At 42.3% G+C, this 24832-nt stretch overlaps 1 protein-coding gene across 12 annotated transcripts in view; it reads left to right on the top strand.

The window, feature by feature from the left end:
* The window catches only part of SAMD12 (sterile alpha motif domain containing 12), a 377750-nt gene that overhangs the window by 221766 nt on the left and 131152 nt on the right, over window positions 1-24832 (top strand). For 4 of the 12 annotated variants that reach the window (XR_012006737.1, XM_072774314.1, XM_072774313.1 and 1 more), the window contains one exon: window positions 423-866. The exons of 6 other annotated variants lie outside the window; for them this stretch is intronic. Coding sequence is in view for 4 of the 6 variants with exons in the window: in XM_072774314.1 (XP_072630415.1) it covers window positions 423-436 (14 nt within the window). In the remaining 2 variants the exon portion in view is untranslated. Of the gene's footprint in view, window positions 1-422; window positions 867-20687; window positions 21964-24832 lie in introns of those variants that run through there. 2 more of the 12 variants (XR_012006739.1, XM_072774309.1) reach the window with 1 other exon arrangement.

Genomic DNA, 24832 nt, shown 5'->3' with positions numbered 1-24832 from the left:
GAGAGATGGGAAAGAATAAGGGAGGAGCCAGAGTGAAGTGAACACCCTCAGTGCTTGCTCTCCTAAGGAATTCAGAGATTGGGGGGGGGGGGGGAGGGAGGAATAAAGGGTTTGAACCAGAGACCACCCTGATGAGCTTTGTGTGACAAAAGGAGAGCAGCTGCACTGAAGAAGGACAAAACAGCAGGCAGGACTGCAGTTTGGAAGCTCTTGTATTAATCTGTGCAGAAGATGAGGATAGCCTGAAGGAGGCTGGTGGCCAGTGGGAGTAGAGAGAAGTCAACTCAAGAGACGAGGCAACCCATGGTGAAGAAGGGGATTGTAAAGGGTCATCTTTCATGTCTCTGCATCACATTCTCCTCCCCCAAATCCATGCTCTCTCTCTGCAGCAGAATTTTCTTTGTGCTTCTTCACAATTCTAGCTTCCTGGACCTGACCCCTGGACCTGTGGAATGAGGCTCTCCAGCCCAGGCATTGGTATTTTCTACGTGATGCTTAGGCAGATGAGAGCTTGACTGTCACTGCCCAACACTACAGATTCCACATGCACAGTGTACCAGGCACTCTGCCCCTTCACGGCGTAAGACTCTCTTGGGCTTCATGAGTTTGCCTGCCATAACCTGGTAAACTCAGATGAAAGCTTCAGCCCTTGAGATGAATGAGAATATCTTATATTAAAGCCCAAAATGGGGTGGAACCCATCCTATGCTCTCACCTAACCTTGCAGGTGTCCTCAAAGTCCATGAAAGTGGCCCAGCCCCCATAGTTCCCAGGAGACCACCACTGTAATTCCACTCCCGTTTCCCCAGGCAAAATGAAATAGGTTTCCTTGGGCAATCCCCCAGGGCAATAAAGAAGGTACTTCACATGGAGACTCCACTATTTCCTGTGCAGGGCAGGGGAAAGATAAAGCTATTGTGGTAGGACCTCCTCTAAAGATAGAAGGGCGAAGGAGAGAAAGAAAAGTGTTTCAACTCTACAAGAAGCAGTTTGGAGATTAATATTTGAAACCATTAAGGTTTTGTAAAGTTTGGCAGCTGTTTCAAAATCATTAATATCTAACATCAGCATTAGATACTGTCTTTATTTCCACACAAAGGCACAAGTTACTGAATCTTCAATTTATTATGAAAGGGAAGTCTGGAGCTAAGATTGATGGTGCACCTAATTTGCACATTTGGCATTTTGAATCCTATAATTAGCCCCCACAATAATTTTGCAAGATGGATATCATGAGCCCCATTCTCTAGATAAAGAAACTTGGCCCAGAGAGCAGCAGTGCTCTTTCCACAGTTTAAAAGTGCAAATATTAGTCAGGGTTCCCCAGAGAAACAACCATTAGGGGATAGATACTTAATGTTTTAATTATAATATATATGCAGAGAGAGAAACTTATAAGGAATTGGCTCTCAAAATTATGGAGGCTGAGAAGTCCCAGGATCTATTGTCACTAAGCTGAAGACACAAAAGAACCAGTGGTGTTCTAGTTTGAAAACCAGAAGACCAAAAACCCAGGAAGAGGCAGTGTTTCAGTTCAAGTCCAAAGGCAGGGAAAAACCAATGCCCAAGCTCAAAACAGGCAAAAAGGATCCCCTGTAACTTGATGGGGATCAGATTTTTTTTTTTCTTTTCAGACCTTCGACTGATTGTATGAGGCCCACCCACATCAGAGAGAGCAATCTGCTTTACTCCAGCTACCTATTCAAATGTTAATTTCATCCAAAAACACCATCATAAACATGCTCAAAATAATGTTTCACTGTGTGGATACCCCATAGCCTAGTCAAGTTGATACATAAAAGTAACCATCACAGTGGGCAAGATAACTAGTTGTCTCCAAAACCAATGCTCTTTGCTGGTGACCTACCTGCCTGCTGGTAAGTCTCCCTTCTCAAAGATACATTTTTTCTTTTATAAAATACTCTTGATGCCAGTGTATTTTTAAAAATTCAATTAGCCAACAGACAGTACATTATTAGTTTCAGATATAGAAGTCAGTTGTATATAACACCCAGTGCTCATTACATCACGTGTCCTCTTTAATGCCCAGCACCCAGTTACCACATCCCCTGACCCATCTCTCTCCATCAACCTTCAGTTTCTTTCCCATAGTTAAGAATCTCTCATGGTTTGTCTCCCTCTCTGATTTCTTCTCAATCTATTTTCCCTGCCTTCCCCTATGATCCTCTGTGCTGTTTTTTATATTCCTCATATGAGTGATACCATATGATAATTGTCATTTTCTGATTGACTATTTCACTTATCATTATACCCTCAAGTTCCATCCACATTGATATGAATAGTAAGACACCAATGTACTTTTAAAAAATTAGTGCTTGGGAACCCTGGGTGGCGCAGCGGTTTAGCGCCTCCCTTTGGCCCAGGGCACGATCCTGGAGACCCGGGATCAAATCCCACGTCGGGCTCCTGGTGCATGGAGCCTGCTTCTCCCTCTGCCTATGTCTCTGCCTCTCTCTCTCTCTCTGTGACTATCATAAATAAATAAAAAAATTTTTTTAAAAAATTAATGCTTGAGGGGGAAACTGGGTGGCTCAGTTGTTTAAAAGTCCAAATCTTAATTTTGGCTCAGGTCACAATCTCAGATCATTAGATCAATCTCTACATTGGGCTCTGAGCTGGGCATGGAGCCTGCTTAAGATTCTGTCTTCCTCTCCCTTTGCTCTTCCCGCACCTTGCTCACACATGCTCTCTCTCTCTCTCTCTCTCTCAAAAAAAAAAAAAAAAAAAAAAAAATTCTCGAGACTACTCATATAAAAAGATTTCTCTTTTTTTTTTTTAAGATTTTATTTATTCATGAGAGACACAGAGAGAGGCAGAGACATGGGCAGAGGGAGAAGCAGGCTCCATGCAGGGAGCCCGAGGAGGGACTCCAGGATCACACCTGGGCCAGAGGCAGATGCTCAACTGCTGAGCCACCGAGGCATCCCAAGATTTCTCTGAATATCTTCCTTATCACACATTGTTTTCACTCTCCATCCTCCATTTTCCATTATTTTGGGATGCTAGATTTGGTAGGTGGATGGTTTTGCTAAGCCCTTTTTGCCTACCCAAGATATTGGGATACTAAGAAACTCATTTCCCAACTGACATAATGAAGCAGAGATGCCAGCCTAGCGTTTCCTGATGCCCCCAAATACCCTGAGTAGTCTGAATCTTGTTGGATCAATGATGTGAAGTTTTGCTAGTTGCCATTTTTATTGATTTAATTGAAATTGATTCGACATAAATGAATGCACAGAAAATTATTAACAGTGACCTCAAAGGTTTCAAGTATCTGCTATGTAAGATGTGATGTGGCTTTTAGGTATACATCTGAAAGGCCACTTCCACAACACAGATGTTTAGCATCAAAAACTGTTAAATTCTAAACATTGATAAAGGTAGGATATGGTGATTCTGAAAATATATGAGAAGCATTTGAATATATGTTTTAGTTCATCCCATTTCTATCACATTGGTTGGTCAAGTTGGTTCGTGTTTACTGTAAACTACATATATTTGGATATTTATCTTCCTAAGTATTTTTCTTTTGTCATTTGATGACACCATGGAAGGAAGAAGAGATGAAATAGTAACAACAAATTTTATTGACCTAGATTTGTTTTTTGTTTTTTTTAATCCTCTCCTGGGTCTTGAATGTTTGTTTTGTTACACAAAGTGTTTTACTATAATACTTTTGGTCTAGCAGGATTTGACATGTATTCAAGCATAAATAAGTGGTTTCTAATTTTCTTTCTGTTTCTAAAAGTTTAAACATGCATTATGTTCTGGGTTCTCCCTCTCTACTATCCTCTCTTTTCTCCCCAGTGTACTTCTCCACTACAGACTGCTCAGCCCGCAAAAGAACTATTAGAAATTTATTAATTAAGGACCAGTTTCTGCTTCTTTGTCAGGGATAATCATTTGTTTTAGAGCTGATTTTCTGCTTTAATTAAATGAAAATGTCACTCAGTCAAATGAATTCATTTATATTTATTTATCCAGTTCTCCAGGCTTGAATTTCTTAGTAGGGACTTGGGCTCATCACATTTGTTCACACAATGAACTGAAAAATGTCTCTTTCAGCAGTTTAAAAGACTCACAAATGTTTACTCCTCTGAGTAGAAGCACTATATAAGCAAAGCCACGATTAACAAATGTGTGAATGGTGGTTTGCTTGTGTAGATGTTATCTAGGTGCATGTGGGGGGACATATTTGAGGATATCTGTGCACACACATGCACCCGTATCAAAGGTTGTACTTGAACCATCTGTGTGTTTTTATTTGCCGTTTCAAAATACCAATTGGGGTTGTAAGGTTTGAATACCTAATCTTTCCCTTCATGTTTTTTAAAGGATCGTTGACTACAGTCTATGTATCTAACATTGTAATAGCATGTTAACATACATATTCACCCATTCAATGACTTTTGAGTACCTACCGTGTGTCAGGCTAGGTATTGGGACTCAGTGATTAACAATGTAATCCTTGAAAGTGACAAATGGGCTAGCTGCCAAAGTCTTTTTGGCATGAGCAAATTATGTTCCATTTCCAGAAGGTTGACACGCTGGTGCTAATAAGGCTGCCTACTCCACTTTTCCAGAACACATCCTGAAGGGTGTAAATGTTACCTTGAACTCTTTTCAGGAAAAAACAAGGACGGTTAAAGCAGTTCTCTACCTAATTGACAGGGTAGAAATGGGCGCTGATGTCCACCTGGCATGAGGAAACTTTGGTTTAGACTTTCTGGTGATCACACAGACACAGGTATGAACTCCTTCATTACTCACCCTGGGGCAAAATCCCTGTGGGTACACAGAGCAGCTCTGAGGTATTGTGCTAAAAAAACAGTCCTGGCACCTGAGTGGCTCAGTCGGTTAAGTCTTTGACTCTTGATTTCATCTCAGGTCATGGTCTCAGGGTTGTGAGATCAAGCCCCACATGGGGCTCTGCACTTAGTGGGGAGATGCTTGAGATTCTCTCTCTACCTCTGCTCCTCCCTCTACTCACATGTTCGTTTTCTCTCTCTCTCTCTCTCTCTCGTTAAATAAATCTTTTAAAAATGAAGTAAAATGAAAAAACTGGGTCCCTCATATACACATTGCTATTATCCCTCCTGTGATACAAGCAGGTTTTTAACTCCATCTGTGGTGGAGTTTGGTTGTCTGTTGGCTTAAATAATCTGGAGGCAAAACTGAGTTCAAAGGGCTTGAAAGCTGAGTTTCCAACAGCTTAAAGAGTTACTCCATTAAGTAGGCACAATTTTAATCTTTAAATAAGTCACCCTTGTGTTTTCTTCTCCACGTCATAATAAAAGCCAAAATTATGATGGCTCAGCAGTTTCTGCAGGGAGAAACAGTTGTACTGGGAGGCAGCTGGTCTCCTGGGTTAGCCCAGCACCAGGGTTAGGAACTGCCAGTACTTGACTTTCTTCATCCTTAAAATAGCTTCTGGTCGCTTGTAAGTACGGTGACAGTAAAGATAATTGAAATAAATATTACTTAGACTCCAGGGAACCTATCCTATTCAAGCCCTGGGCTTAAAAAGGAAAGGTTGAAAAAGAATTGACTTCTTTGTCCCTTGAGAAGGGGATATTGAACATGTTGACTCTGGCCGAAACCACACTGCCCAAGTGCAGAGAAAAAGGTAATGGGTGTCTCCAGCGTAGGATGACGGCTCCTCCCAGGCCCTCTAAGGGCAGCTTATGGAGTATTTGCATACACATTTATTGAACATTTATTCTCTGCTAGCTATTGTACTAGACCCCAGACAGCCCCAGCCCTCAAGGGGCTTTTGGGCCAATGATTATTCCAAAAATTTAGACTTTGCCCACATCTTACCAGAATTGGTTCTGGGACCCAGGATACTTAGTCCCACATGAGGCCAGGGTGAACAAGAGCAGTGATCACTGTCACTTGTGTGCTGATTACATGTCAGCAATGCCCTAAACACTCTGTTTGCACTCTGATTTTATCCTTACAACACCCTGTGACATAGGAGCTGCTAATGTCCCTATTCGAATAAAAAAACTGATGCACAGAGAATTGAAGCGACTCTTGAACCAGGTCACCCAGTCTGAGAAGTGGTGAAGTGAGAATTTGAGTCCTGATTTTCTCCAAAGTACATGGTCCTAGACATCAGGTAGGTATGCTACTGTCACCCTGTGAATACATTTCATGAGGTTGAGGAGAGTTATCACCATTGTCTCATGTCAGGTAACTCTATAGGAGCTACATTGTACTGTTCCCTGCAGAATTGTTCAGTTAGCATATACTTTTCTAGAGTTCTACCCACAGGAAATGAAGTAGGGGTGTGTGTGTGTGTGTGTGTGTGTGTGTGTGTCCCCCACAAAATTGTGGTAAGGACAGGGAAGGAAAAATATGAGACTCAAGGAGAGGCCGTAAGTTAGACTGGGGGATAACTGACATTTAATGGTTACAAGAAGAAATGAGGGTTCACAGGTGAGAGCAGGGGAAGAGCAAGCAGGCAGTGGGAAAGTATGTGCTAAGCTCTGATGTACAGAAGAGTTTAGTATTATCTAAGAACTGAACAAATCCCTCAGGTGGGACCCCAGGGCTCCAAAGAGAGCCGTGTGGCCTGGAAATAGCAAGGGACAGATCCATAGGACCTCAAAGTCACATTAAGGGTTTGGAACTAGGGTCTCCAGAAGTGCAGTGAGATGCTATTAGCAGATTTTAAGCAGAGAAGCAATGAGATCGTATTTGTGTTTGAAAAGATCATGTTGGCAGCTACTTGGAAAATGGACTAGACAGGGCAGACATGGAACCAAGGAGGTTCAGAAATCCAGGTGAGAACAGGTGATGGTCAGAACTAAGGTGGTGGCCACTGAACCAAACAGGGACAGATCTGTCTGCCAGTAAGATCTGTAGGGTGTGATGATGGATTAGATGTGGCCAGGAGAGAACCAAAGTGAGTCAGGATTCCTGGTCTGAGCTGCTGCAGGGTGGGTGGAGCAGTCTGTGCTCAGGAGGGGCCTGGAAGGGGGAGCGTGAGGCAGAGGTTGGACAGGATTGATGAGGTCAGTTTGCAGCATGTTATGTTCACAGTCCTTTGAAACATTGAAGAAAGCAGTTAGATGTCTGGGGATGAAAGTCTAATAAGGAATCTGTACTGAACAGTAAATTGAGGAATTGTCCAAATACGTGTCAAAGATGCCATGGGGGTAATGCAGTTGCTTGGCCACTAAGCCTTCCTGACCTATATTCACAACAGGTCTTGTGTAATGTCAAATAAGAGAGCTATTCTGGTAAGTTCCCAGTGCCCTGTGTGTGCTTCCTTCGCTAAGCTGCCATCAGCTTTTGTATATATCCTGAGTGTCTTCTGATGGTTTCTGCAAATCAACATGAGAAAAGGCCTTGGGAGGACATAAAAGCTGTCCCAAGGAGAGCCATCACAAAATGGTGTTGTGACATGCTACCATGCCCTGGCCTGGGCTCGGGTTCCTCATTCGCAGCATTACCTCTGCTGATGTCCAGGTGAACTCTGATAGAGCAACCCAAAGCATGGCCTTTGTAGTAGAAAATCTAAGTTGTTACCCCAGCTCTGTCTCTCACTATCTATTTAACTTCAGGCAAATGACATAATCCTTTTTGAAAGCAAGTTTTCTCCACTGTAAAATCAGAACAGAAATACCTAGCTCAGAGTTGCTATGTGGATTAAAAGAGATTTTTGTGAAGTGATTATTAGCACAGATCTGAATAAACGATAGATGGGAAGTGGATCAATATCTAAGAGGACATTCTTGCCGGAGATTAGCATAAGGCTGAAATAATGTATTTCATAAGACTATTCCAATAAGTCAAACACTGAATTTTTGTTAAAATTCTGCAATCATCTCAAGGCAGAGAAATGAGAGAGAGGGTGTTGTATAGGATATATAGCTTTATCACTTCCATTAAATTACTTTTGACAGAGGCCGGTTTGTCAACCAGAATCACAGTCACAAATGTGAGTATCTAAAGACAGTTATTCAAATGTCTAAAGACAGTTATTCATTGTCTGTGAACAAGTCTAGAAGATGGTATAGAAGCTTCTATATATAGCTGTGTATTTGGGTCCTTTTGATGACTCCATTTGATCAGACTATGTAGCTTGTTGAAGAATCATCCCTAATATTGTGGATAGGTTCTCTGTGACTGCATAAAGAGGACGTTGTCTAGGATGCCTGTGTTTTTGTGAGACTAGACGAATCCCTACTACCACTACCTACAAGTTACCATTGCTTCAATTATTGCTTCCTGTGTTTTAATGTTCTACTGAGCAATAGTCACGGTCATTACCCAAATCAGCAACTGTATCTACTCAATATTTCCTATGTTTCTGGCATTACTAGGACTCAGAATGAAGAAGGCAAACTCTTCCTTGTTATTCCTTATATTCTTGACTCTGTGGCTAGAAAACAGTACCAGAGATTTATGATGTAATACTTTTTGGAATCATATATAATTAGGTGCTCTAGAAAAATGCCATCCAATAGAACGTTCTGAAATGGAAAAGGTCTAGATCTCCACTATTCAGTCCAATAGCCATCAGCCACATGTGGCTATTGAGTACTTGAAAGTGGGTAGTGTGACTTAGGAACTGGCTTTACAATTTAATTTTAATTGACTTAGATTGAAGTAGCCATTTGTGATGACTCCCAACTAACATGTTGAGTGTCACAGCTTCAGCAATTCTAAGGAGAGATGGTTGTGGGCTCCACAAATTCAGGAAGGAAATAGGGCTTCAGACAGAGCTTAGAAGTAGGGAGGAATGTGAAAGACTCTCCATCTAGGCTAACAGTCTGAGCAAAGGCTGCGAGGAAGGGGAAAGCATGTGGTTTGTGAACATTACACAGGCAGGAGAACTGAAAGAAATTTGATGAGAAAGACTTGCTGAAAATGCCAGGAAAGATGTTTCTAGAATCTGGACCATTCCTCTATTTTGCAAGTTTTGAATGATTATTTTGCCCGTGCTAAGCCTCCCAATATTTGGAACGGGTCACATAGTGTTGATTTTGCTATACTTCTCAGAAATAAGTGATCTCCACAGAGTTATGCCATGTAGGATACAAGCTGGTCAGTGAAATTTTCCATACCTGTGAGATAGCAATCTAAAGATAGTTCAAGGAAGTATTGATGTAACCGAGGTTAAACTACAAGGGTTGAGTCTCCTAGGGACTAGCAAGAGCAGAAGCCAGAGGGGACAGAGAGCTGGAGGCACGGAAGAGGCGTCAGCTGACCAGACAACCCTGTGGAGAGGTGCAGTCTGTGCCCCCAGCCCCAGGTCGAGCAGGGAAGGAGGGAGAGAACAGTCAAACCTCCTGCCTTCCGCCTCCCACTGGTGCCTCTCACTAGTTAAACACAGCCAGAGACTAGGGGCCAGGGGATCGGAGATAATACAGTCCTCAGGGGTCAGCCTCCCATGGCACAGATGGATAGATGACAATGGATTGTGGGGAAAAAGCAAGTGGGGAAAGGGAGTGTGAATAAATAGCTCTCTCTCTCTTTTTTTTTATGTTGAAATAGTAGTGTCTTCGTTAGGGCTGCTAAAACAAAAACACCATAGACTGGGGGCATCTAAACAACAGAAATTTCTTATAGTTCTGGGTGCTGGGAAGTCTAAGATCAAAGTGCCAGCTGATTCAGCTTCTGGTGAGGACTCTCTTCTTGGTTTGTAGATGATTACTTCTTTGCTGTGTCCTCACATGGTAGACACAGAAAGACATCAGGACTCTAAGCTCATTCCTGAGGGCTCCACCCTCATAACCTAATTACCTCCCAAAGGTTCCCTCCCCCTAACACCATCCCACTGGGGATTAGGGCTTCAGCATATGAATTTTGGGAAGACACAAACATTTAGTCAATAGCTGATAGTAAAATGGAAACCATATAAATATCTAATATGTTGATTAAATTATGAAAAAATTGTACAATTGAAAGAAGTGTGCAACCTCGAAATTACATACGATGGCAAGAAAAAATCTTCACTAGATAATAAATGAAAAGAATATGAACAGAGCATATACTGGAAGATCCAAATGTTATTTGATTTATTTATTTGTATTTTAAGTAATCCAACATGGGACTCGAACTCACAACCCTGGGCTCAAAAGTCATGTTTTACCACCTGAGCCAGTCAGGCGCCTGCCCCACCCCCAAATGTTATTTTTAGATAGTGCCTCTGCAGTAAAATACAAGTGCATATTATTCACACTCACGGGGGAAAAGAAAGAAAACTGGAAAGAAATGCACCCACATTTTAACAGTGGTATCTGCGTGGTGGTGGTTTAAGGCTGTCATTTTTACTTCTCCTTTGCATCCTCCTGGGCTTTCCAGATTTTCTCAAGCAATGTGATTACTGTCTATTTCTAATCTAAAACAATGTTTCTGTTGTTCTTGATCTATCTGCAGGGTAGATCTGTGGGGCTGTACTCAGTAGAGAGAGGTATGTGACTAAGTTCCATTTCATCAGTCATTCAGTTAGCTTAAGCTTCATTGTGTACCCTTTTCTGCAGGAATTAAGTGTTCTTCTTCTAAAATATTCCAACGAGAAACCCTTAGGTCCTAGAGAGTGGCCTGATTTCCCATTGATCTTTTTATTCATTCATTTCCTCAATCACACATGGTTAGTTAAATCAGATCCCCATCAACCACCTTTCCTCATTACTATTATGTTCAGCTTTGTTAAATATGAATCTTTGGTGGCACTTCCATTATAAAATTGACAGTCGAGTAATGCTTTATTGACATCTTTAAGATTGAAGCATATTTCTTAGGAACCATGGTGACGGTGGCCATGCTTTTTTTCGGAACCACCTAAGCATAGCCAGTTTTTTGTGCTCTTGTAATTTTCATCTTAAAAACAGCAATCCATCTGTTTCATTGTTTCATTCTTCCTGATATAGAAAAACATTTTCCTCCACTGTCTCACTGATCTACAATCATCCAACCTTGATGGACTCTTGTAAGCAGAATCGTCGCCAGTGATTTGATGACTTCTCATACTGGTTATCATTTCCGTAAATCCGTTCCCTCTCCGCGGCTTGCTTTTTAACCTCCAGCTGCTACCCAATTATTAGTTCTTGGATGGCTGCTTCCGTAGCATTATTCTAGCACTTGCTTGTAGCAGATATTAATAATAATAAGCAGTTAGTAAATGTGCACGGTATTAAATGCTTGTAAGGATTATTGTTGATAACCCTAATTGTAATCATAGTTTTTGCGTTGGCTAAATTGAGATTCTTGTGATTGCAAGGAACAGAAATCTAGAAGTGGCTTCAGCCAAATGATGGGGCTTGGTGGGGTATTCTTAATTCCCAGACAGAAGTCCTTGACGGGACTTTAGAGCAGAGGCAGCAGCACCTCAGAAAGAAGTAGAACTATGAAAGCCAGGAAGAATCTAGACAACAGACTGCTCTCTTTCTCCACTTCATTCTTTATAACACATTATCTCTGTGACTTAAGTGACAGAATGGTGGGCGATTTCTTACCCCTCTCGAGTTTGCGGACTATGGCTAGAGAGCTCATAATGCCCTCAAGTGCTCTCTCAATTTCTCATCTTTCTGCTCCCAGTTATTTTCTGCCCCTTCTCATCTCACGTCCATAATCCCCGGACAGGAACTCTGATTGGCCCAGCTTTGATGCGGTCAACAACAGCCAGCACCAGGGTGTGATGCTGCCCAGAGACAGCCCCTGTGGCCATGGTGAGGCAGTCACGCACCCTGAAGGGTATTGATCTCAGCAATTATGTACTTAACGCTTTCATTGTACTTAATGACATAGATCTAAATTTTCTGGATTAACATTTTGGCATTAATATTTAGAAGAAGCAGTGTATGGCTCCTATAGATGGGGCTGTGGAAAAAGGGAGTTTGCAAGACTTCTTTCCTACATAGCAAGAAAGAGCAGTTTTGTGTTTTCAACGTAAGGAATGGTTACAGAGTGATGTCAGGGAGATGATGGGATATGATCAAAGGAAGTGAAGTAAAGTATCAGAACTAGCAACAACACCAGGAAAGTAAAACTAGCCCACAGGAGGCAGGCAGGTTTGCCGTGTGAAGATGGCCGCTTCTTAAGAATCTACTATGCTGTGTCTAGACAGCAACCCACGCATATTTTATGAAGCTTGCATCCTGGAAAGAAAAAAATATCACTTTTAAGGCAACCAAAATACAATTAGCTGTTCCGTGTGCATCCTACTGCATTGGGTCCCCAAACTGAGACAGATAAGCATTAGTTCATCTGATAGACATTTGTAGAACACTCCACTAAGCCTCAGGCAAATCTTAGGCAGTATGGTTATCAAACAAACCTGTCAATGAGCGTTACTATTAGATAAACTTTGTGCTAGGCACTTGAGTATGCACTTCATGTTCTTGAACTCCTTTAATTCTTACAACAAATACCATGAAGTAGGTTCTGTAATTGCCATTTTATGGAGGGGAAACTGATACTCAGAAAGACTAAAAGAATATGGTCAAGGTCACAATGTTAGGGTTTGGAGAGGCTGGAACTCAAGCCAGATCAGTCTGTGAGATCCTTGGTTTTATTTTTTCAGTGTTTGAGTTGGATTGTCATGGGTTATTCAGTCTATTCTGTTGATTATTTGAGGAATTGTGTAAGAAACACCCCTGCCCCATCCTGGATAGCTCCCAGGCTAGCACCATGATAAGACATAAATACTATGATTGAGACATCTAGACAGGAGACATCTGCCATTTCCTAGCTATGGAACCATGGGCAAGTTCTTTTTTCCTCCGATCTTCACTGTCCTGCACCTGTAAAAATGAAGGGAGATAAAAAGACCTTCTTTGTGGGTGATATGTGGAGTACAAGAGTCGATTTGTGTAAAGGTCCTGGAGCAGTGACAGTAAGGGCTCCCACAATGGTAGCTCATATTACTATCCACAAAGTACTATGTACTGCAAGAATTGGTACCATCTATGGGAATCAGGCAGGACTCAGAGAGGAAACAGGCTTTGACGTATCAGATGTTGCCAGGTAGGGAGGCAAACGTTGGACATTTAAAGTGGAAGGATCTGTGAGTAAAGGCCTTTGTTTATCCATCTATTGAGCATCTATTTACATGTGCCAAGTACCCAGCTCAGTGTCAGTTTGGGATAGAGAGGCATGGCACTATGAAACTATATGGAATATTCTAGATCCTGACTTCAAAACAGAGATGAAAATGGAAAATGACCATAAGGAATCATCTGTGAGAACAATTATGGCCATGACAAGCCTAGGATTGTCTCAAGGAGATAATTTCTTCACCAAGCCCTTAAGAAATTCTTCATTCAAGTGAAGTGCTTCATTCATTTAGCACCCTGTAGCACACTGAGGGGTCTTCCTCTTCCCACCCCCTTGATTTTTTTACACCCACTTGTACCTGCACACTGTAGAATATATATAACTGTCCTTCATTTTCCAGGATGGCACTGTTGACTCTTCATATATCTCAGTGAAGGATTTTTTAGTTACATAGAACATTCCTTAACTGGAGATAGCATGAGAAGGGATAAAGAAACAGTGTTAAGGCATATTAAAAACTGGCTTTTTCCTGGTGGCAGTTTGTCATTTTTCAATTTGGCATCTTTCCCTTTTCTTTTTTTCTACCATGTAGATCTGTATGAGATTTGAATCAGAGGGGATTTTCTTGCGAGGTGCCTTTCTTCAAGCATGCGGATAAAATTGCCAGGTTTAATGGAAGTTTGTTTAGAGTCTTGCTCTATTTACAGTCAAAAGCATATCATTTCTGTTGCTGGCCTCAGTCCTAGACTCCCAGAAAATTCACAGTGCCTCTTGGCCTGTGACATTCTGCATTTACTCCCTGGAGTGGCCCTGGTTTTGACTGGCCTGGGTGTTGAGGCTTCCTAGAAATGGAAGCAAGCTCTACCTGGGACTATCCTGGGTCCCCCCCCCGCCCAGGCCACCCTCACCTGACCATCCCATCCTGTCATTTCTGAAGCCCCTTGAGTCTGTTGTTGTGCTTGCCATGTGATTCATGGCATAGAGCAAAGGATCGAACCTTCTCAAGCTGTAAAGAGCTTCATTTATTAAAAAAAAAAAATCAGCAAGCACATTTGGAATTCTTCCTGTGTGTGAAGCACTCTTCTCCCTTTGCAGGTGAGGAAACTGAGACACACCAAGGTTAAGAAAGTGTTCATACAGCCAATAACTGGCAAAGCCAAGAAACAGGCACAGCAGCAATCCCTCCTGTGCTGCTTCTCCAGGCTTACAGGCAATCTCGTCCAGCCTCTTTTTTGGTCAAATGAGTTATAACCTAAAAAGCTGCTAACACGCAGTGAGAGCAATTTATGAGCTAGCTCTCATTATTTGTGTGTTTAATAAAAGGTAAAAGCATTTCGAAAAGTAAATGCAAGTCTATACAGTTAGGCCAGGATTTCCCAAACTGTATTCCTAGAAAACTAGTGTTCAGAGAATGTAATAAGTTTTCTGTTTAAAAAAAGGGGGGAGGGGAGTATATTGATCAAAAAGGTTGGAGAAATGTTGATTTAAAAGAAGTCTTTAATACTGCAATACTTCTCAGATCCTTTAATATACTAATGTTCATTATTTATTTTCAAAAGATGGCCGTGGCATACAGGATACACTGGACTTACTAGACCACCATGTAGGAAAAGGTTCTTGAAGCAGGCCCAAGACTCTTTTCGTAGAAGGTCCTCCTTGCAAGGCTGACTCTTGCTGGTGTTTGGAAATTTGGATTTCAGGAGGACTCCCAGCACTCCCTGATCAGAATGGCCCATGTGCCTAAACTGGCTGTACAAACAGTCATTTCTGCTGAACACCTGTTGTCCTTCTGGGAGTCTGGAGTTTGGGTACATGCTAGGCAGAGGATGCCCATGTGAAACAGCCTCCAATAAAAATCCTGGGCAGTGAGTCTCTAATGAGCTTCCCTGGTAGACAGCATTTCACACAATGCTGTCACAACTCATTGCTGGAGGAATTAAATGTATCCTGTGTGATTCTCCCGGGAGGGACTCTTGGAAGCCTGTGCCTGCTCTCCTCCAGACTTCGCTCTGTGCGTCTTTCTCTTTGCTGCTCTTGCTCTGCATCCTTTCGCTATAATAAATCCTAGCTGTGAGTACGAGTATTTGCTGAGTCCTGTGGGTTCTCCTAGCAAATCACCAACCCTGGGGATGTTCTTAGGGACCTCCTGTCACAACCAGAATATCCTCTTCCTCACAAGTGCTTTTTAACATCCCACGGCCACAGGGGTTCTAGAGCATACGGTGTGGGCAGTGATGAACTGTTTAGTCCCACGAGTCAGAGGCAGAGATTGTCCCACACCACCACTCTGGGATTCTTGGTGAAAAAATCTCAGGGTTCCTCAGGCCCACATGGAGGTCATTACCAAGTAACGATTTTCTTCCTGGCTAGAACACATGGATTAAATATATACTGACAGAGCAGAACTGACTGATACAATTTCATCATTCTTTTGGAACAATTGGGTGGGAAGGGTAAGGATGGAACCAATAGCCTCGGGATAGAGCCATCTGTTAGATTCTTCCATTTTTAGACTTAGCTCTTTAGCCCAGGATAAAATTACTTGTATAAATTTATACAAAATTATATTAGCATTTATGTGAAAATGTATTAAATTCTATAAAATTACATATGTGTATAGGAGATTTTTTTTATATCTATACAACCCTACTAAAAGGACTTCATGGCTTTTTGAACCCCATGGATCATGACTTACCCTTAGTGAATATGATTTCCCTGAGTTCATTTTACAGAATAAACAGATGCACCACGGGTCTCCTGAGAGCAGGTAGGCTGCTATGGTGCATGAAAATCCAACTGGAGAGGGTGATTGGCCCCAGCATGTGTTCCTCCAAGACCTTTCATGGTATCCTCCTCCTCCGCATTCTTCATGGCTGACTTGCCCTCCTCTTATGCTTTTCACAGCTGCCAAAAGTTATATTTGCACATCCTCTACCATGGGTGGGGAACCACGCTTCCTGCAACCCAGCCTGCTCCAGTACACTTTCCTGTGTTGTATGTCTAGACCAGCCTGCCCTGTGTTTCCTTTGACCTTGTTCTGCCAACCCTTGTGGACCTGTTTCCAGAGATAATGGCCCGTCTTACACCAGAGCCCTGCCAGGTATTACTTGGCTGGCTCTTTGCCAAGCCGATTAGCACACAGATAAGTCTCTAAGCACTTCATCCTCTGTCTCAATACCCCATGTTTGTGCTGCTTTATGTCATCATTTGTGGGTTTCTTCTGTCACCTTTGCTCTTTTCAACCTGTCTAAATCCTATCCCAGGTCCCACTGTTTTCCATGAAGCTGACCTTCTCCCTTGTACCTTCATGGACACCCCTGGACCTTGAATCTCCACCAATCTCTGTGTCTGTAGCACACACCTCAGCACTTATTTTGCCTATACATCTAACATACAGTGATTGAGCTCCTCCTAAGGGACCACCCATTGGTCTAGAAAACAGGGGTATTTGAAACAGAACCCCCACCCCCCAAGGAACTCACAGTGTTGTTGGGCTGCCACATGGTGTGCCATACTGTTCTTTTTCATATGCTGATCCTGATTCTTCTCTGCATCTCAAAACTCTCTGGGAACAATGAATTCCTCTTGTGTTTTTTGCATTTCCAGAGTGACAAATGTTCATTTCTAAGTAGCAGGTAAGAACTCAGGAGAAGGGGGATCCCTGGGTGGCGCAGTGGTTTAGCGCCTGCCTTTGGCCCAGGGCGCGATCCTGGAGACCGGGATCAAATCCCACGTCGGGCTCCCGGTGCATGGAGCCTGCTTCTCCCTCTACCTGTGTCTCTGCCTCTCTCTCTCTCTGTGTGTGTGACTATCATAAGTAAATAAACATTAAAAAAAAAAAAAAAAAAAGAACTCAGGAGGTCTGGCTTCTATTCACTGCTACAGCTTATGAGCCATATTAGCCTCTATTTCCCCATATTTTTTTTAGTTTTTAATCTTTATTTATTTGTGTTTTTAAGCAACAGAACCACCTGTCTTTAAACAAAATCTAATGAAAAATTCCAATATTAAAAATGATACTATTGCTAGTATTTATTAGTATAAACATTTATAAACCTATAATAAAATCAATTTAAACTTAAGCTTCTTAAAATTATAAGCATAAAAATGTTTAAAGTTGGTGACATATGACAGCTGCAATAATTTCAGCCTTGGTAGCCACGTTACTCCTAGGTTTTGGTTGTACAAAATTTGTTTTTAATTCAAATCACACAAATAAAAATAGTCATATCTGCTTCTTTATCATACCGGAAAGACTGACTTTAAGGTTCATAAGTGCCTAGCACTGGGCCAATGCCATACTAATTGCTTAAATGAATGGTAGCTATAATTCTTACTAGGGAAGCCTGTGACACAAGGTTTGTCATTTCCCTTTTCCCTAGAACTTTGGCCTCAGAGCAGCACCAGGAGACTTTTCCTGGTGAGCAAGATCCTACCATTGTACTGTCAACCTTCCTTCACTAGGTCCAACTTGAGCAGAATGGGTGGATTTAAAAGAGAAAGCATTTATGAGTCAGAAAGCCAACAATGCATGTAAAGACCTGCCGGACTTCCTCTGCGCAAGGATGTGGATTTCTGCATCCATTTTTGGCATGAAGTTTGCTGTGGCTAGCTTGCTTCACTTCCTGACATTCACTCAAGGCAAAATGGAGGCTGGAAAGAAAGAAAGAATTTCCATGAAATTCTTGAATGCTACATGCCAGGTGCCCCATATACATATCCTATCTTCACAGCATCTCTGCCAAGAAGCTTGAAGCAAGCTTATTTCCATTTTGCAGATTGGAAAACTGAGACTTAAAGAGCTTTAGTAACTTGAGAGAGTTGTACAGCTAAGCCAACATAAATCTGAAGCCTCTGCCCTTATTATCAAATGCCCTTCAGAAAATCAGATCTGTGAAATTCCTGGCCTCATCTGGCCTGATTCATCTGCACTTTCTGATCTACACAACCCACTCCAACTCTGCTCAATGGGTCTGTGGTGGAGAGGAGAACTTCGAAGCAAGCCCACAACTCCATTGTTATAATCCCCCTCCCCAGGGCTGGGGTGGGGGGTGGGGCCAGGTTGAGGCAGGCAAGGTGCCTGGTGCCAAATGTAAAGAGACACTCACTCCCAGGTTCACGTATGTTCAGACCCATGATGTTGCTCACCCTAATCCCAATCCTGCTCCTCCTGATGCTTGTCCTGGGATGTAGTCACTGGGATTTGGTGGAGGCAAGTATACCAAGACTTCCATCACCAAGATAACCAAGACAAGCCTAAGACTGGATGGCAGATTGGCACTCCTACCCTTCAAAGATCCCACATTTCCACTTCCAGATAGCTCCTGCCCTAAAACTATTTTCCCACCTTCAAAAACTACCTTTCATGACCTCTTATTGCCTGACTTTCCCTCCAAGATTGTAAGATGCCACACAATCAGAATAAACTACAGAGAACCTCCACCACAGCCACGAAGTGGGTTTCGACCCCTATGTTAGTTCCAGTCTTTTGGAAGTGGCTGGAAAAGAAGGCCTGGGAGGCTAGGCCAGGGCTCATCAGAGAACATGGTGCTCAGTTTGCAAATTGGCCCTTCCACATGGTGGGAAGACAAAGGAAGATCAAAGAAAGAGGCAGTCCCATCCAGATTGATAGGTGGCAGTGTCAGTAAGCAGGAGAACTTAAACACAAGGCTTGTGTTGAGCACCTGCAAGGAGAGTGGATCTACCCACCCACCCACCAGATTCTTAAAGCTTATGTAAAGGCCCTAATGGGGTTCAGTCACATGTTCATCCAAATGGTCTCAACAGCACCTTACTCTGTTAAGACTCAGTCCTTGGAATAGTTCCCACTGGAGATAGTGGGCAGAATATACATTCCAAGGACAGAGTGGAGCACTGGAGTTGGGGGGGGGCAAGGCATTGAGCCTTTGATTTCCCAGGTCTGGTTTTCAGGACTCCATGACCTCTCCCAACAACAGGGCAACCCTTGAGCACAGAATATGGGTAGTTGTACTTGCTACTGTTGGAACCCAGGCCAACCATCCTCATCTTATAGAGGAAGAAACTGAGGCCATAGCAGGGGAAATGACTTCCCTGAGTTCAGTTAGCTATGCAGATCAGAGCCATAAACCCTATTTCTCCTACCCCCAATACATTTTTGAGACTGAGAGAAGTGGGGCCCACTGTATGCATCCTTCTCTTGGCTCCATCATTACTGTAGCTTAGCACCAACTCACAAAATGAGGCATGATTCATACTGTAGCTGTGCCCAGTTTTGCTCTCTCAAAATTTACCCCTGTAGTTGAGTACCAGTGATAAGGTTCTCAGACCACCTACATCAGAGTCATCTCAAGTATTGATTCAAAATGCAAAGTCTTGTGACATTACTTGGTTCTTTTGAGTCAGAAGGTGCTTTGATCACTAAGTGCTGTTGTTTTTTAAATCTATTTATTCATGAGAGACACAGAAAGAGGCAGAGACCTAGGCAGAGGGAGAAGTAGGCTCCCTGCAGGAAGACTCACATGGAACTCGATCCGGGATCCCAGGATCATGACCTGAGCCAAAGGCAGATGCTCAACCACTGAGCCCCCCAGGTGCCCCAGTCATTAAAGTTTAAGTACTAATGTAGAGTTTGTACTCTTTCTATTGGTGACTTCTTATTTAGTTTCAGGGGCCCTCTTTGGTTTTCTTTCCTTTGGGGCATTAAGTCAGTACCTCTATCATCTTGTATTTTTAGTTCTCAAATTCAAGAAATGAAAGTCACTGTACTTTTCATCAAAGTGTGATTTGGCTAAGATAGAAACGGAGAAGGGAATTCTCAGAATAGGAGACATTGAATTTTCCCTTGTGGGTCATGATAATTATATAGAAAGATCCCTCACTTCCCCACTGGTGTGTTTTCAATAAAAATCTATTGTCAAAGATAGTAAAAAAAGCTCTTAAGATCTTCATTTTCAGGTGTAGGCAAAATATTTCCAAATGCGTGTCAGTACTTTCTTAGATCTTCTTTATAAGAATTTGGTTTATTGCTGGAAGGAAAGGGGACATGCTAGTGGGCCTGGGCGGTGTCTGCAAATGTGCGTGCCTGACACAGTTTTTCAGAAAATTTGAGTCTGTTGACAGCACTTAAAAGTCAGGAGTTTGTGGGAATGCCTGAGTGGCTCAGTCAGTTAAGCATCTGCCTCTGAATCAGGTCATGATCCTGGAATCGAGCCCCACATCAGGCTTCCTGCTCATCAGATAGTCTGCTTCTCCTTCTTCTTCTCCCTCTGCCCCTCCCCCACTTGTTTTCTCTCTCTCTCTCTCTCTCTCTCTCTCTCTCAAATTCTTTCTTAAAATATCAAAATATTAAACATTTTTAAATTTAAATTTCCATCTTTCAAATATTCCTACTATCTCATTGTGAGCTATAGTCCCACAATGCAACAACCTGGTATCTTGATAGCTACTGTCTGAAACAGACTATGCCACATTATAGATGGTCATAAATTCTTTAACACTCTTCCTATTGAGTTGTGTAGTCTGGGTATCCTCCCAGAATCCTCCCAGAATCCTTCCCTTGAATCTGGGAAGTCTTAGTGACTGCTTGAACCAGTAATACATGCAGAAGTAATCGTAAGTCAGGTTTTGGACCTAGGCTTTAAGAAACTGGCAACATTTACTTCCTGTTTCATTAGATACCAATCCAGGGAAATGAGCCATCATATATCAAGTGCAACTACCCAGAGACCATCATGCTGCCAAAAGCCCAAGTCACTTGAAGAAGCTCTAGAAGAAGAGACACCATATGAACAAAGACAGAAGGTCAAGGAGCATCAAAGTGCCAGACACATGATTAAGGGAACCACCTTGGAAAAAGATCCTCCATTTCCATGAGGGGACAGCACGTGGATAAGAGATGAATCACCCAGCTGAGCCCTTCATGAACTCCTGACCCATGAAAGCATATGCTAAATAAAGTAATTGCTTTAAGCCATAAATTTGGAGTCAGTAACTGAACAAGAGCTTGAGTTTTTAGTTTGCTCTATTCTGACCTCCATTCTTTCCCCTGGCTTCACTTAAATTATTTTACATCCTGGTTCCTGTATGAATCTGGATTTCTAATCTTGATTTAAACCGTGGTCTGGAGACCCTTCAGTTATGTGAACTTTTGAAAATTAAAATATTAAAGATATATATAGAAATATATGAAAAGTTATGTTTGGAAGGGAGGAGGGATACAGAGAAAAATGGAAATTTCTACTTGAAGGAGAAATTTACCTTCCATGGACCACCTTGCTTAAGATGAAAAGAGCACAAGATCAAGGTTTGGTCAGCTCTTCCTTTGTGTTGGCTTCTTTATCTTTACAAGCAAATCCCATTCATCTTTGACATTCGATGAGTCTATGAGTAAGATAGCTCCACTTTTCTATTATTTATTTTGAGTGTGTATTTGTATCTTGTAATATATTAGAAAGTATTTTCATTCCATGGCATTCCAGCCTATGGGGCAAAAGAAATGTCTAGTTCTTTGTTGAAGACTCTGCCTTTCCCATCTTGTACCTCCAGCTCTCAGTAAATATTTGTTGAATAAATGAATGGACAAATGAATGTGTGTTAGTCACCAAGAATACAAAGACAAATGAGACACGGTCCTTGCCCTTGAGGAGCTCACAGTCTATCGAACACAAGCAGCAAATTAAAATACTGGTTATGCCTCCTGGGTAGCACATTCTTTTATTCAAAAACACCACTTTATCTGTGTCTAGCTGGCTAGGCTATTCGGCTATTCACATCATACCCAGATGAAACAATAAGCTACATGAAAAAAAATTTTTTTCTAACTTTGTATGGTGACAGATGGTAAGGAGACTTGTGGTAGGGCTCAGCTGGCGATGTATGCAAATATCAAATCCTTACTTTGCACACCTGAAGCTAAAGTGTTATATGTCAGTTATACCTCAATGAAAAGAACCCCCCCCCCCCCCCACACACACACACATATATAGTGGAAGAGCCCAGAATGAGACAGGGCTCCAAGCCACCTCCCCTGTAGAGACAACCTCCCCGTGCTGAGTTTAAGGAGGAAGGGAGCTCAGTCCCATCGGAGCTGCAGGAAGCAAGGCACAATCACTCAGAAGCACCCCCAGGGCCCATCAGGAAAGCAAGAACAGAATCACTGATGCATCATTCCATCAGGCTCTGTTTGCACAGACTGCAGAAATAGCAACGAGGCTGCTCCATCAACAGCACTCCTCAGAGTAGCTAGCACTGAAAGGTTCAGGGCAAACACCAAAGTTTTGTTTTCTTAAAGGAGATGGAGGAAGGCTTGGTTTTAATCAGCCTGCCCTGTATGGACTTTGAGGAATTACCTTTTTTCCTTTCCAAGTATGTTGGGCAGGTTGTCAACCTATACATTTTCCCCTTTTCTTTCTAATTGAGGATTTTGTGAAGTCAGAGAGGAAGCAAAAACATTTGTTTAAAGATAAGTGGCTTCTTATTCTTTATTCTCCCAGTGAGATTGAGTATCAGTGTCAATATATTTATATGATCAACATTGCACAGAGTGTTGATTAAAATGCTTTTGGGGGCTCCTGGGTGGCTCAGTCAGTTAAGCATCCGGCTCTTGATTTCAGCTCAGGCCATGATCTCAAGGTTGTGAGATCAAGCCCCGAGATGGGCTCTGTGCTCAGAGTCTGCCTGAGATTCTCTCTCTCCCTCTGCCCCTCTGCCCGCTAGCATTCTCTCTCTCCTGTTCTAAGTAAATAAAATCATAAAAATAAAATGCTTTTGGGTTTTGAAGGATGTCTCATTGTTTATGTTAAATAGCATCCATGAGGATGTCAGGAAGTCGTCAGCGGATGACGCTGGGGCTGTCTCACCGATTTCCAAGCAGCAGACCCATATCCAAGCCCAGGGAAGCCAAACCCCACAGGTGGAAATGACTTTCTATTTGTAAAGTAGAACCCAGCAAAATACTTAACCAGTAGTTAATTTGCCATATTTGTTCAGGGGACTCTGGGCTTCTTCAAGTAGAAATCTTAGAAGGAAAGGTAAAAGCCAGAACCACAGAGACCAGATTTCCCTCCAATTTCTCACAGTTTTTCAAACTGTCAACATGTTTACATTCTAAGGAGAAAATATCTTTATCAAGGGTTATTTTCTTCTTTAAAAAGTAGCTTTTTCATCATTTCAACTTTGGAATTCAGAGTCGGTATAAATTCATTGTCTTGGGAATTAGGTAAAATCATCAAAACAAATCAAGGTATTATTAAAAAGTCCAGAAAGCTTCGACAGGAGGTGGTGATTAGCCCCCACGTGATGTGCTGCTGCCCGTCAGCTTCACCCGGTTCTTCCTGAAGAGATCCAATCTCAAAGGGAGAAGAACTTTGTATCTTCCTGAGAACCGATCTTGCTTGCTAATTTTTTACTTTATTCTTTGAAGTTCCATTCGCTTTCTCTGATCTCTAGGTCAGTGGTGCTTTGCTCTTAGCTGTTACAAGCGTTTCCTGTGTGATCCGCTACCCCCTGGTGGTTCCAGTACATTTAAATCTAGAATCTCATATCCCAAGATTCCTGTCTTTCAACAGGCAGTACGTTCTTAAGTGAGTCAAAGTTTTATTGCGTAACCTGTAGGAGATGACTAGAAGGTGAAATAAGGTTAAAGAAAGAATGTCAAGACAGCATGCTTGGTCTCCCTGCCTCGAAGGGATTGAAAACACTGAGTACCTGGGGACCCAGGGCATGGAAGAGATGCTCACTGATGTGGAAAAGCCGAACTGGCAAGTGACATGGACTACTGGCCCAAAGCCAACAATTTCAAGGGACCTGCTTGGTTGCATAGTCTTGTCCCCTTAATCTGGTGAGCTGAGCATTTTAAATGAGGACTGCATGGATGAAATTCCTGGAGCATGAGGCCCATTCTTCCTCAATTCATGAAGGCTATTCTATGATCATAAAAATCACAGACCCAAAGGAATTTGAAAGATTACTTGTTCGTGCTCCCGACTTCAGGTAAAACCACACACAACCTGTCCACAAAGGAGCACAATTGGCCTGTTTTTAAGCACTTGGGAAAATGAAAGGAGCCAGCTTTCCTTAGTAACCTATCCTGATGCTGAATTACCTTCCCCAGAAGGAAAATCCTGGAATAGCTTTGGAGGCAGGCCTGGATTCAGATGTCTGTATTGTTGCTCTGTGGCTTCTGTGATTGTCAGCAGATTACTGATCTTGATAAATCTGATTTGTAACATGAACTAAAGAACAGTCTACTTACATCACAAGATGGTTTTTCAGAGTAAACAAATATGTGCAGTACCTACCACAGAGAATACAGGCTACCTTTCTGTTCCTCCTTTACCTAACTGGATACCCTCCTATTGGGTTCCTAGCATCCTCTGGCTCAATGTGGAGACACAATGTCAAACATCTAATCATTCTCTAATGTAGTAGACAGCATAATGTAACTGGGAGATTTGGCACAAACTTTAAAGGGAAGCTGGCTGGCTACCTTCTGTATAGCAAGATAGAATGAGAAAGCCTTTAGTGTATTTGTTTTCTAGGACCACCATAATAAAGTACCACTGACTGGCTAGCTTAGAGCAATGGAAATGGGTCATCTCACAGTTCTGAAAGCTGGTAGTGTGAGATCAAGGTGTCAGCAGGGACATGTTCGATGGGAAGATCCTAGGGAAGGGTCTATCCCATTCCTCTCTCGAGCTTCTGGTAGTTTCTTATACGGCTACATAATTCCAGTCTTCATGCAGCATTCTCCTACATGTGTGTCTGTGCCCATAGTCCCCATGTTTATAAGGACACTAGTCATATTTGATTGGGGACCTCA

The sequence above is a fragment of the Canis lupus genome, chromosome 14 (genome assembly GCF_048164855.1).
Source record: "Canis lupus baileyi chromosome 14, mCanLup2.hap1, whole genome shotgun sequence".
Classification (NCBI taxonomy): domain Eukaryota; kingdom Metazoa; phylum Chordata; class Mammalia; order Carnivora; family Canidae; genus Canis; species Canis lupus.
Note: the sequence above shows the minus strand (reverse complement) of the source record. Positions and strands in the feature narration are given on the sequence as shown.